This window comes from Xiphophorus couchianus, chromosome 3 (assembly GCF_001444195.1).
Source record: "Xiphophorus couchianus chromosome 3, X_couchianus-1.0, whole genome shotgun sequence".
Classification (NCBI taxonomy): domain Eukaryota; kingdom Metazoa; phylum Chordata; class Actinopteri; order Cyprinodontiformes; family Poeciliidae; genus Xiphophorus; species Xiphophorus couchianus.
In genome coordinates this window covers 14513978-14528629 of record NC_040230.1, presented here as the reverse complement: position 1 = coordinate 14528629, position 14652 = coordinate 14513978, and the positions used below count along the sequence as shown (strand labels likewise).

At 38.1% G+C, this 14652-nt stretch overlaps 1 protein-coding gene across 2 annotated transcripts; it reads left to right on the top strand.

Annotated features, from left to right (window-relative positions):
* The first annotated feature begins 6277 nt into the window (after positions 1-6277).
* Positions 6278-14323, top strand: prpf3 (PRP3 pre-mRNA processing factor 3 homolog (yeast)). 2 transcript variants are annotated; one of them, XM_028013323.1, is made up of 17 exons: positions 6278-6453; positions 6832-6985; positions 7814-7944; positions 8127-8291; positions 8382-8459; positions 8599-8834; positions 8931-9049; positions 10337-10524; positions 10669-10835; positions 10970-11052; positions 11249-11392; positions 11549-11648; positions 11746-11859; positions 11936-12054; positions 13185-13262; positions 13355-13410; positions 13517-14323. In XM_028013323.1, exons 2-17 carry the CDS (start codon positions 6841-6843, stop codon positions 13664-13666), a joined length of 2073 nt encoding a protein of 690 aa, XP_027869124.1. In that variant the 5' UTR covers positions 6278-6453; positions 6832-6840; the 3' UTR covers positions 13667-14323. The 2 variants fall into 2 exon arrangements, with proteins under 2 accessions (XP_027869124.1, XP_027869122.1); XM_028013321.1 differs by having other exon boundaries at positions 6279-6453; positions 8124-8291.
* Positions 14324-14652: the final 329 nt, after the last annotated feature.

Below are 14652 nucleotides of genomic sequence, written 5' to 3'. Positions count from 1 at the left end.
TTCGTGAAAAGTTTTTTATGTGTTATTGTGCTCCTAAAGGTTTTATACAACTTTATCAGCTACGCTTCTAAATGTGTACTAATTCAGAGAATCTGTAATGACTGGAGATATTTTGAACTTGACATTTTCAGAACACCTTACATGTTCATTATTTTAATAATATTTAATTAAAATTCAGTAAAATATGAAGAAATATTTGGAAAATTATGATTTATCTCATAACGGCCATTAAAAAAAAACAGTGAAACATTGTAATTTCCTCTTTATGCTGGAGTGTTGCGTGGTTGAATTTAATAGGGTGGGGTTTGGCTCTTTGGTCAAGCAGGATGAAACCAGCAGCAGTGCATACACGACATTCTTACACGTAAACATACAAGCACCACACATCACATTCAGCTCAGGCGTGCACTGCTTTCTGACACAGTGACTGGCTAATTTCACGATGGGCCTGTCTCTGACACACTGATTGTGCTGCGCTACAAAACCAGAGACGGCCCACCTCCTCTCCCTCTCTCTCAGCCCCCCCTTGTATCCATGCAGTTTTTAGCAGAGGAGCAGTTGCCCTGCTTCTCCCCAACACAGCAACACACCCCTTTTTCTTCTCTGAAGCATGGAAACCAGGGGCAAGAAGACAGGGATGTGCTGGGGGTCAGTCAAGGACATTGACATTGCTGCAGCTTAATTAAAACAAAAATGGCTTTTTGTTGTGTTTTAAAAGCTTACATTGAAAACTAACTCACCTTGAGCAAGCTATGTTGTATTAATTTTTCCATTTTTTAAAATTCCTTTGTATGAGTAAGCAACAAGACTAAACAGGAATTGGTAAAGCACCATTAATGCTCTTAATAGTTTTCACTTCTCTGAGTATCCAACAAGCATGTGTGGGATTATTTGAGCATGTGTGTTCGGGCATCAATAGGATTTCACATAATGAACTTACTGCATCTCTTATCCGCTGTTGTGGAGGTTTTATTTGTGGGTCTGCGTCCCGTTGTTGAGCTTAACAAGTTGAGGGTGTCTGCGGCCGCACTTGCTGCGACCGTGAGGATGTTTAATGACACAATAAGGTGCTTAATCATTTATCCCAAACTCCCCTCCCCTCATAATTCAGTCTCTGTGCTCTGATAAAACCCTCTGAGCTAAAGACACACAGTGATTTTGCAGTAAAACACACGGACACGCACACCCCCACAAGCACTTACTCATCCTAAGCCCACAGGGGAGTTTTAGTCCAGACTTGTCACAAAACAGCCTTGACGCAGATTTAAAATGCACAGTGGCAAACCCTGAAATGGAAATCAGAGCCACCTCGAAGTCATTTCTGCCCTTCCGGAGACCTCATCACTGACAGAGCTCACCGTGTTGAAGGGAACGCTTTCACCCACCATCTGTAACCCTCTATCACCATGACGCCACCTATTCAGTAAAGACGGAGACATCGGGGCCTCACCTTCAAGGACTCACGTGTTTCTCATGACATTGTGTGCAATATTTGGGACAAGGAAGAGCTAAAAGGCAACAACATCCTCATCAGTTTCTTAAGGACTGGATGTTTTAGTGCTCATGGTGACGCCATGTCGCATGACAGGGGAGCAGGTTGGACGTCAAAAAATGCACAAGATGCATGTAAATAGTGTTAGGAATGATTTTAATAAAAGCTAGACTGCATCAGTGAGTGATTTGGGTGGAAACGCTCCAGCCAAGGTGTGGAGTTCAGACAGCAAAGTCCCCTGCGACTGAATCATCCGAGCTGATTTACAACCCCTGTCATTTGTAATGGAATAAAACTGGGCCAGTATGAAGGAATTATACTGGAAACCTTTATACAAGATGAGAAACATTCTCAACAAAGTCACACACACATTGGAATACATATAAGAACAGATGAGTATTATGGAACAACACAACAGGTTGTATGTTATAAACCCAGGTCATCAGATCTGACCTTTGAACTACAAGGTCTGCTCTTTTCCAAGGTTCTTTAAGATGTCCTTGATGGACGATTTAGATCAGCTGAAACAATCTCTGATCCAAATGGTTCCTTGAGTCCCCAATGCATCAAGGTTGTTTTGACTCTAGAGTGTTACACTGTAAAACATTTGAAGGTGGTGCTGCCTTGAAAATGCGATTTAAGTCAACAACAAAATTGTTTTGGTTTTAACTCGGAAATTAAAGTTCATGAAGTTGATTTAACAACCAGAGACAAGTTGTCCAAACATTGTTTTTTAAGTTCATTAATCTTGAATTGTGATCTTTAACTTAGTGCTGCAATTTAAACCAAATAATTATGTCACAGTATGCATAAAAAAACTGCCCTCACCTACAGCACACATTTCTCTATTATTTTTACTCACAATATCAAGTTAAAATAACAACTTGTTTTACTTACGAGTAATTTAAATTGTTGTTTCAAATTGCATAAACTGAAAATAAATGTTATTAAACATCACAATGAACTCTGCTCTAAAACATCTAGTGTGAACAGGACATTATCCTCAAGCTTTGCAAGCTGTTAGTTGCATTCAAATAAACATTTGCCTTAATAACACAGAAGAGTCCGATAAATGTAACACACTTCCATCTCATTCAAGGTGCAACATAGGATACAAAAACATGCCACTAAGCACGTTGGGAAATAGTTCCCACTCCTGTCTTTTTCTTCTTTCAGTTTTTTAAGTGCTAACCTAAAAACTCTGGCTTATTCAACTCTTTGAGATATGACAAAAATAATAAAAAGTTAACACAACTGTACGTTTATCTTTCACAAACTCACATATTCAGGTTCAAAATCTAAAACTCGCTAAATTTATTTGACTGGAAGAGTACAAGATAGTAGACACAACTAAAAGCGGCTCAAATGTTTCACAGTGTATGCTTAGAAAGGTGTTGAATCTGTGAGTTAGTCTCAACGCTGTTAAATGAATACATGACCACGTAACCTTATGTTAAACTCTGAAACTGAACTCACTGTTTTTTTTAATAGAATTATATTGGAGGGTGTTACATTTTTTGATATGCGTAGCCACATATTTCCCAAAACTTTGCTTGTGATCGACTGATCAGCACTTTGAAATGGTTCCTTCTTTGGACGCCGGAGAGAAAAATAAAGGTTTTCCCCACCCAAATTAGTTGTGATAGAAAGTTTGCTTTGTGCAACATATTCTTTGCCACGTTTGCCTAATTTTCCAAAGAAGACCCTGTAAAGTTTATGTATTTTTTCTCCACACCTCCAAAGCACTCACTGACTTTCTTCAAGTGTTTTGTTTACATTTGCATCCAGTATTGTTCCGAAATGATCCAAGTGAGCAATCACCAAGACATCTAATAAACAGCACTGTTCTAATAAAACTGTCCTATAAAAACAGCCTACCGAGCCTGGGGAGAAAGAACTGCTGTTTGAGGCTGACAGAAGTGAGGGAACACCAGAGCAGAAACTGAAGTTGGTTCTGAGAAAACTAAGAGCCTGTCTGAGCTCTGAAAGTAAACATTTTATTCCCCTGTTCTATTGCGACGATGGCGATGTGAGAACAGGGATGTGGCCAGCTGGTTTGGAAACTTTGAATCTTTCCTTTGTCTTCTCCCTAACATTTTCCGTCAAATTTTTTTTGCAAGGCGTTAGAACTCAGAATATCAGTCTGCAAAAACCCTTTCTCAAGCTCCTCAGAGAGCAGTGCACTTCTGGTAACACTGAAACATTGAATCATCTTATAAAATATTTCACTTTGTTCAGTTTTCTGTCCTTTTTCAGAAAGCATCCATCTACATGTAGTAGATGCCTCCTTTTGTGATATTTGTTTTGTTTTCTTACTGTAATTAATTGGTCGTGTAAAGAACAATTGTAACACTAGGTTAGGTGAATTTTATTTTTATTGTAAGTCTTTTAATTGTGATAATTATAAAGAGCCTCTACTCCTTAATGTGCATGTAGAAAATCATTCACAGGGGAGGAAGCTTAACAGATAATTACAATAAAATCATTTATCGTTTCATAATTAATGACACACAAAATATGTGAAAATCACTGCTGTGTTATCCAGCGATAAACATGGGATATATTTACGCCATCCTCATCACATAACTGCATGATGCTGCAGTTCAGTTGTCGCGCTGTGTTTGCCAGTTTGGAAAGGAGCCTGTGTGTTTTTGTTTTCCTGTTGCACAGAAATATCTGTGGTATTGTCATATTATGTGCTGAGGGGTCATTACATAATAGAGTTGGCAGGAGAGTCAGGGGCTTAAGGGGGTTCAGCACATGTGATGAGCCACAGAACGGCTCAGGTTGATCACCGGTGGCGGTGAGGGAGTCTGTTTGCCGTATTTACTGACTCACTAATCATTTGATTACAACTGATCACAATATTACTTTGCAAATTATGCGGTTGTTTAAAGAGGTTGAAGGTAAATAGGTAGACAAAGAGCTACTGAAAAACGTTAGGATATGATTTTCTGAAAGGTTATTTTTTGTTACCCATTTCAGCTTCTAAAGAGAAGGTTCCTCCGAGTTATTGCAGTGTCCATTTTATGCACAATGCATCAGGGAACTATTTACAGCTTTTCATTTTTTTCACATTTTGGTATGTTACAGCTTTTTGTTTCTTCTGGTCTACCTAGCTCTAAGGTGCGTTTCTGCCCGTCTCTACATTGAAAGGCCGATTAGTGGAGAACAATAGCACTGACTGACCTTGTAGAAGTTTCCAGTATTTCCACAAGTGAATGGTGAAGCTCAGGGATCAACAGATTCTTGTTCCCCTCTCTTACCAAGACCCTTCTCCCCTAAATACTCAGTTTTAACGAGCAACCAGATTAAAGGAGGGTCCTGATTGTTCCAAGCTTCTTGCATTTCCAATTAATGGAGACCCCACTGCTTTTTAAGACAGTGCTTCCAGATTTGTCTTGTATTCCTTCCCAGATTTGTGCTATATGGTGTTGGTGTCATTGCTTGGTGGTCTGATAATCACAGTTAAAATTGAGATCTTCTGTAGATAAGTGTGATCCATATGGAAGCATAGGTAAATTTAAAATATGCTATAGTCTGGTTGTTTATTTGTGGATGCATGGGCGAGGCAGGTAAGCAGATAAGCAGGTATGCGGTGAACTCGAGAGGGCGTTGCCCCAATGAAGGAGCATTTAGACAAGTGTGTAAGGATCATGGACTTTTACAGTGTAAATAGAAATTTGTCATCTTAACAACTAAAACAAGGCCAAACTTGAATATGGTGTGTGTCTCTGTGCAGTTTTGTCCGGACTGCCACACTCTGCACTAAGTGGACACGGCCCGTGGTAGGAGGAGGGGGTAGACGGGTGTAGCCTCAGGCTTACCACCACTGATTCATACTCACGCTACTACAAGTGCAGTGTGCTGACCCACATCACGCAAAGAAAGCCAAAAGGAAGGGGTGGGTCCTCAGTGAAGGGAGATCATATGATAATCCCATGTTTTTCAAACCAGTTTTCTGGGTGCACCAGTCAGGCAATATTTAACCTGAGACTAACTGCACTTGCAATTATAGAAATATCTAGTTTTACCTAATAAAACTCAATCTAACTTATCATATAGAACACACAGCAACAAAAAAGCCTCCCAAAACAGACAAACCTTCAGTGTAATTTCAAAGCATTTAATTTAATTTCTTTCACCTAACATTTGAGCTCACTCAAAATATACCAGTGAGACAAGGTGCAGACAGAGAGGACAAACTTAGTTTTAGTCTTTAATTTATGCATAAATCAATAAAAAAATAATAGGAGAAACTTATACTCCAATTTAATTTCATTGCATACTTTTAATGATATGTTGCATATTAAAGTTGTATTTTAAAGGATAAACAACAATGTTAACCTTCATAATTAAGCAACTGGACATTTTTAAGTTTATTTCTATATGTTTTTCATGTTTTTTGCAAACTACACGCTTAAAATGCCTGAGGAAAGTCGACAGTTTCTTGTACAGTGGACAAGCAGTGAAACCAACATCTTGGAGAGACATCTCAGCAGAAAGTGGCAGAGAAGAACAAGTTTGGATGTACATGTTATGTTACATTGTCAGAATTATGGTGAAGAAAGACAACCATTGATTCAAAATTTAACTTGAGTTGAACTAAAACTAAATTTAGTTTAATTAGAAATCACTCGAAAAGTAAAGGTTATCGCATAATATTTCGTTATCTTAGACTATACTCTCCTTCAGTGACATTCTGCTCCACACTCCATACCAGTCGGTGGCGGTAATGCACCAATTTCATTGTTTCCCAACCGCCAAAAAACATCAAAGAAGAAGTTTGAATTTCCTGTTCCGGGTCCTCTAACAGAAACGTCGCGTGAACGGCGCGGCTAAACAGAAAGTTTTGGATGAAAACGTGAACATTTGAGCTTTTTCAGCATCTAAAACCTGCTCGTCTTGGCCGGAATTGTACAGCAAACGTGTACTCGGGGATTGACCTTCAAATTCAAGAGGTTTGAAAGCTTTATTAAGGCAAAGTACATCTATGTTGGTGGCCCATATACAGTAGTGAGCTAACGCCTATTAGCATGTTACTGGGGAGTTTCGGATGTGATTGATCTTAGCTAGTTTGTTGCTCCATGTTAGCAAAGCTAGCCATGTACTGAAACATAATATTTAACGAATAACTGAAAGACGTAGACTTTGCTCAACATGTGTGTTTTTAGGTCACTTGTGCGACTCTCAAAGAGTGCTTGAGCTTATGCAACGTCCTGTTTGGCACATTCAGATCCTAAGAGAAAATCTGTTAAATATAAGCTTGCCGCAAATTAAAAGCTGGTTATTGAGCTGAAGGCAGCTTTGAAACATTACCGAATTGTTATGTCTCGCAGTATTGGAGGATGTCTCTGCCAAAGCGAGAGGTGGAGGAGCTGCGACCCTGGGTGGAGCGCACCGTGAAGAAGGTGCTGGGTTTCTCAGAGCCCACTGTGGTCACCGCAGCTTTACACTGCGTTGGGAAGGGGCTGGATAAAAAGAAGACCACAGGTAACTAACAGTCAAACTTTTTTTAAATTGAGCGATTTCTGCTCCCTTTCCAGTTTTTTTTTTTTTTTTTTTTTTTTTGCTATCTGCGGGATATTTAAAACAGCAGTTTGTAACTTTTATTAAAAGAAAATGTTTTTTTCTTATTACATATTTATAAAAACTGTAACTATGTTGTAACAATATGGTAAGAGACAGATAATCCTCCTCTGCCTTCTCCCAATGGGTCTGCTGTCACCTGAACAAATACACTGCTTTGTCAGAAATAACCAATCAGAGCCAGGAGGAGGGTCTTAGTGCTGTCAGTCACTCTTGTGTACATGCTGCTCACAGCTTCCCTCTGCTACACTACAGTTGGTTCACCACAACAAAAACTGACATGAAAGCTAAGGGTAGTTAGCATAGCCATCAGTGGCAGCAGATAAACTGGCAGCATACACAAGGTTGATTGACAGCACTAAGACATTCCTCCTGTCTCTGATTGGTTGTTTTTGACAGGGAGCGCTGTATTTCTTCAGACGGTAGCTCAGGGAGGCAGTGGGAGTGCTTGATTATTATTTTTTTAATTATTATTATTATCTGTCTCATACTGTCAGGACATGGTGGCAGTTTTAACAAATATGTAAAAAAAAAAAAAAAAAAAAAGAATTAAAAGTTACATACTGTAGCTTTACATATAGCTTTAGGTCAAGCTGTCACTATCAGACCTAAACATGACATAAATAAAAGCAGTAGGTTCAAATAATTACAGTGTTTGCGATAACATGTTACTGTGACTATTAAATCGCCCTTGAATTTGTGTTAATTATTTAAACACTTGTTTGCCCTTAGACCAGCTGCGTCCGATCCTCGATGACTCTGCAGGAGGTTTTGTGGAACGTCTGTTTGAAGCTCTCGAGGAAAGCCGCAACAGCCGTGGCGGCAAAGGAGCGAGTGAAAAACACCGCAAGAGAGAACTTAAGGTAACAAGAGACTGGTGCTCTGACCTTTCGACAAGGTCAGAGCAACTTATGAAAGGTGCTCTGAGTCTGTATAAGAATTTATATAGACTCCATTAAAATTATACAGTATCACTTAGTGACAAAGTACAACAACTGAAAAAACTTGTGTGTTTGCTCGTGATTTGGCTGTTTGGACTAAGGAGGTTTTTGGAGAGGAGTCAGACACAGGAGCAGTGCAAGTTGCTCCAGATGCAGGAGATGGAACAACAGCCAAGAGGAAGCGAGTCCCACGCTTTCAGGAGGTGGAAGAGCCCGAGGTGATTCCCGGACCTCCATCTGAAAGCCCTGGTATGCTCACCAAAATGCAGGTAAAATAAATTATTGTGCATCTCACATGTACTGTATGTCTTTAGTTAGTCAAGTTTTAAGAACTGTCCTACTTTCTGCTTCTCAAACAGATCAAGCAGATGATGGAAGCAGCCACTAAGCAGATAGAAGAAAGGAAGAAACAGCTGAGCTTTACTTCGCCTGCAACAGTAAGTCTTTATTCAAACCCTCAGATACTAGACCAAAAACAAATAAACATTTGACATTTTTATAACATCCAGCCATTCATCACACTAAACTACTGGCCCATTTTCTGACATCGCTTGTTGTCTGTTCTCACAATCACAGGGTGATGGATCACGGCTTCTTGGTGCTGCTGCTGGTGGAGCCTCGTCTATTGCCCCCTCTCAGGCTGCCAGCTTTATGAACGATGCCATAGAGAAAGCCCGCAAAGCAGCTGAGCTTCAGGCCCGGATCCAGTCCCAGTTAGCTCAGAAGCCTGGTATCCTCAACACTTTTGTGAACACGGGGCCTCCAAACCTAGTCGCTCTTGCTAATCTGCACGCCATGGGAATTGCACCACCGTTAGTAACAACTTGGAAAAACAATTTTGCACAAGAAAATCTGGGGTTTAATGCGGTTATAGCTAAAAATGTCCTTTTATATGTGTGAAATTACAGGAAAGTTGATATTAAAGAAGTGAACAAACCAACGCCTCTGATCCTGGACGACAAGGGCAGAACTGTTGATGCGACAGGCAAAGAGATTGAACTCACACATCGTATGCCCACACTCAAAGGTATCGCATTTCTTTCAGGTTGTCGTCAACTTTAAAACAAAAAATATTTAAAATTCAAATGGATTATATATTTTTGGATTATTCTGAACAGTTGTTTTATTTCTCAAAAATAATGAATTAAATGTGAAATGTTTTTGCTACATGGTGGTTGAATAGGTCACACTACCTGTGGTTACTGTTCAGTAGAATGAAGAATAAAGAAATTCAGATAGATATTACCAGAAAAAATGGAAAGAGTTCGCTTCATTTCTAGGTTTGCCTTAGATATTATGTCAGAAAAAAAGTGCTGGGAGACACTATAAATATTTGTTAGTCAGTATAGCGAGGGAAGAGCTGCTGTGTAATTTTATCTTTAAGAACAGGTGTGATTAGGGGTGTAACAGTACCTGTGTTCATACTGATTAGCCACAGCTTTATTGGTTTGGTACAGATATGTACCAAATATACTGTGCTGCATATAGCTGTACAAATGCAGAATGTTTGTGTTATTCCCTGGAGTTCCTAAAAACAAGATCATGTAAACCTTTTTTTCTAATTCTCGAATGTCTGCAAAGACTTATTTAAGAAATTATAAACAACATTGACTGTGTTCAAATGGTTTTATTTTTGTCTTTCATTGATAGCAAAAAACTCAGTCCAAAACTCCATTTGGTTCGATAGTGGCCACTTTGTGTTTGTTTGTCTTAGCTAAAGAGAACTGAAAATACTGTTTTAGGTACCATTAACACTGCTAGATGTCAAAAATATCAACATTAAAAAAATATTTAACTTAAAAATGTCTTTTTCTAAGAAAACAACATTTAACTCTAATTGAAGGAAAACCTATGCAGTCTGTGTGTAGTTTGTTTCCTAAAGTTTTTGCTGTAATGGAATCAAGATGGTAAATATTTGGAAGTATAAAAATCCATTAAGCAGCAACATAAGTTTACTGCCTATATTTTGAACATATTTTGAAGTTTACACACCACTGTTACACAAAGAAATTAAATCTTGATAAATTATTTAAAAACATACACAATGGTTACACAATGCAAGTAACCAGAAACAAATATCAAAGTAAGAAAATATACAATAAAAATCTGAATTAAACTGCTTCAACTATTTTGGAGTATGTGAACTAAATACTAGGTTAAACCTCCTTTTTGGCCTCTTAAGTTCACAATGGTAACTCTGAAATTAAATAAAGTTCTTCTGTCCAGGGAAGTTTTTTTTTCTGATATTTTATTATTTATTCATCTTTCACTCATAATTCCAACTAATTAAAAGGGTTTTCTTCTTTCTGTGCAGCCAACATACGAGCTGTAAAGAGGGAGCAGTTTCGCCAGCAGCTGAAGGAGAAGCCTGGGGACGACATAGAGTCCACGTCCTACTTTGACCAGCGGGTTCTCATAACTCCAGCCCAGCGGACTCGCAGGGGCTTCAAATTCCACGAACCGGGTCGCTTTGAGAAGATTGCTCAGAGAGTTAGAACCAAGGTAGAAGAAAGCTCTCCAAATGTAGATGCATATTCTGTTTAGTTAAATGGTTTGCAGTTTTCATGCACTTTTGTGTGTGTGCCTGTGCTCTTGCTTGTGTGGGGGGTGGGTGGGTGTGTGTGTGTGATTGTTTAATCCAATCAGGCCCAGCTGGAGAGGCTCCAGAATGAGATTGCCCAGGCTGCAAAGAAAACAGGAATCCAAGCTTCCACCAAATTGGCATTGATTGCTCCGAAAAAAGAGATTGGAGAAGGAGATGTGCCTAATATTGAGTGGTGGGATTCGTATATATTAAGCACCTACATGCCCATGTAAGGAAATGAATAAGGCTGTTCAGCCAAAGCTCAGTTATTTAATAATGCTGTATGACATTTGCAGAAAAAATAATAATGTTTAAAAGTGACTGACCTTTATCATGCTTTCTTTTTCTCTCTCTGTTGAAAAGAAATCCGGAATCAAAGTTTGAAGAGTTTGACCTTTTTGGTGTGACAAACCTAGTAGAACATCCTGCCCAAATTAGTCCTCCAGGTAAGGTGTGGGTTAAATGCATTTTATAACTTCTTGATACTCTACTATAGTTCTCCATTAAACTGTTTCAAGTAATTTAAGATCGAGTTTCAGTCAATACTCAGTCCCACTCCTCTTCTCATAATTCAGTTCAGCTCATTTCAGTTCAATTCCATCATTAGTAGTTTTTATATTTTATTTATGTTTTTTTTTCTAGTTGACACAGACAAGCCAGTAACTTTAGGTGTGTATCTAACAAAGAGAGAACAGAAGAAACTGAGAAGACAAACACGGAGGGAAGCACAAAAAGAAGTGCAGGAAAAGGTCCGTCTGGGTCTGATGCCTCCACCAGAACCAAAAGGTACACAAACACAAATATGGTCATAAATAGTTGCTGGGTTGGACCAAGCAGAACAATATTCTGCTAAATATTCACATAAAATGTGAATATTTAGAATTTTGTGGTTTTAACATTATACAATTTTACATTTGCTAATGTTTGTTTCTATTGATTTAGTACGTATCTCCAACCTGATGAGAGTCTTGGGAACGGAGGCTGTTCAGGATCCTACAAAAGTAGAAGCCCATGTGAGAGCGCAGATGGCAAAGAGACAAAAGTTTGTAGCATGGTTATTAATATCTTGGCATTTCTTTGACATTTAAAACTGAAGGACTTTCGTATAAATCAAGTTTTAATTTGTTGTCTAATTACAGAGCTCATGAAGAGGCCAATGCAGCTCGCAAGCTGACAGCAGAGCAGAGAAAAGAAAAGAAGGTTAAGAAGTTAAAAGAAGATCTAACTAATGGCGTTCACGCTACAGTATACAGGTAAGCAAACAGGACACGAGTCACTTGAGATATGCAGAAATACTTCTTACTATTATAAAAAAAAATTCTCGTTTAGGATTCGTAACTTGCAAAATCCGGCAAAGAAATTTAAGGTGGAGGCCAATGCAAACCAGCTATACCTGACGGGCACCGTGGTTCTGCACAGAGACGTCAATATAGTTGTGGTGGAGGGAGGTAAGAAATGATACAGAATCAAAATGCTAGTAAGGGTTGGAAGGCTTTTATAAAACCAGTGCATTTAAAGTTTTATTTTAATGGTTTATGTCAATGTGGTTGGCCAAAATGAGTTGTTTCTGCCTGGGGATCAGGAAGATTGACATTGAAGAAATTGGCATATTAGTGGCTGGCTCTTTACCCAACTCTTAATACGACACTTTTTAATTTATTTCCACATGCATAAAACATTTTTTTTGTTGTTTTTTTGTTTCACATGTAACTGGTTTAAATTCATTATGACAATATTTTATTTTTTACCATGTAGGCAAGAAATATATTCTTTCAAAAGCAAGTTGAGATATTTCCTTTTTTATATATATTGCCCATAATAATTATGAATAGATTTTTATTAGAAATCTAGCAAATTCTTTAGGTCTCAATTGGATAAAAACAGAACAAAATTTTGTAATTTCTCATCAAATTACAAAATTCTTTCTTTCAAGAAGCTTGCCATATTTAGCCAAGTGTAATAAGTTAATTAAAAGCGGATGTCGGGGCAGCAAAGTTTGCTTTTGAGTAACTGTCTCTGGTTAGATGTGGCTCATCCAATAGAATGCAAAAAATCATCGTTATTTAAAGATAAATACTGTGTGCCCAACATTTTCTATTGTAAAAAGATTTTAATTTGAGCTGTTTGCACAGAATGGGCAGAAACTAGATCTGCAAAGTTAGGAGAGATTGCACATCTAGATTTGTAGCTAGAATTGGAGTAAATGGTTCCGTAGAAAGCATTGACACAGTGGGGCTGGATGAAAAAAGGTATTTAATATTTTTAAGTATTTATTTGTAAGAAATGTTGAAAACATTGAATATATTTACATTCAAGTTGAACTTTCACATAAAATGTGAATATTTAGAATTTTGTGGTTTTAACATTATACAATTTTACATTTGCTTTATGTTTACAGTTAAATACTATTAGATTTACCCAAACAATGAGAGCGCTGTTCTGTTTGAACATATGCTGTTACTTTTTATACCATCTAATGCTTTTCTTGTATAATTCTGTAAATAGTCTGCTGGCCTTTAAACTATTAGATTTTCATGTTGCACTTAAAATGTTGATTTTTTTTTTCTTCCCATTTTAGGCCCTAAAGCCCAGAAAAAGTTTAAGAGGCTGATGATGCACAGAATCAAATGGGAGGAACACAACAGCAAAAGAGATGGTAAGACTGGTTTTAGGCTTGTTTTTTTATGTTCTACCTGTAATACCTTATTTTAATAGTTAACTTTTTCCATCCGGCCCTTTATGTATTAGATCCAGATGGCGATGACGATACAAGAAGAAACAACAAATGTTGGCTGATTTGGGAGGTCAGTGTTCTGCATCTTGCATCTTCATGTTCAATTATGTTCTTTTTTGTATTTTTATTTTTTATTTATTAGTCTCGTGAAAGTATCTTTTCTCCTGGCTCCACAGGGAACGGCTAAGGAGCGGAGTTTTGGTGAGATGAAGTTCAAGCAGTGCCCCACTGAGAACATGGCTCGAGAGCACTTCAAGAAACACGGCACAGAACACTACTGGGACTTAGCGCTGAGCCAGAGTGTGTTGGAAGGCTCAGACGATTGAAGCAAACCGGCGTAGCGCTTTGATACTGTCAGTGACTCGAACCATCAGTAAGCCCACAGATCCCTCACGGCCAGCCGGCCCCTTCTGCTGGCTCCTGGACAGACATCGGCTTTATTAAAAGACTTGAATGTCGAAAAGGAGCAACAACAAACTGTGCGAGTGTGGTTATTTTTGTTGTTTTTTTAAGAGAGAGAGAGGGAGAGAATGGAACAGATCCAGATGTGTATAGAGAAGTGTGTGTGTATAGGTCTGCATCAGTGTTGATTTCTTTGATGGCTTAGGCTTTTCTGTCTAAATTGTATTTTTTGTAGACAGATTGCGTAGTTTGGTGTAATAACTCCATAGGCATAATGTGGTGAGATCCGTTTCTCACGACTGCTAATTTTGTGATGAAATCAAGTTGCCCATTGTAAAAATCTGTTTGATTGGAAACATTTGAGGGACCCCTCCATTAGAAACAATTTGCACAATTACACGCTCAAAAAACACACTAGATAAATATCTTTACCACATAAGGTTCACAAACGTTTTACTGAAAGGCAGGTGTCTAAATGCATTTATGCAATTTTTGCTTGAAGAATGCATTTTTGGCTCTGTTGTAGCTACACGTATCTCTAACAGTGCAGTATCTGCCTTAAATAAACAAAATACAAACACTTTTGTTTTTTTATTGTGTGTTTTTTTTAATTAAACATTGTTTTCTAACTAGAGCTCTCTATGCTAACTTTGCATTAACTAGTCCCATTTTAAAGTTTCCTCCCTACAGCTCTTCATCTTTACCCGAATTTGCTGCATCCTCCAACTATGGGCAGTTCTAGATGGGGACTAGTCCTGATGAGATGATAAATAAATGAGTTTCTTATTGTGATATGTGCAGAAACTTTATGGTTCATTGGATCAATTTAAAATTTCACTTTAACAATTAAAAAGTAAGGTGTTGCAAATTCTACAATGTTTTTAGATGGTATCAGTTTTCATCAGTGGTC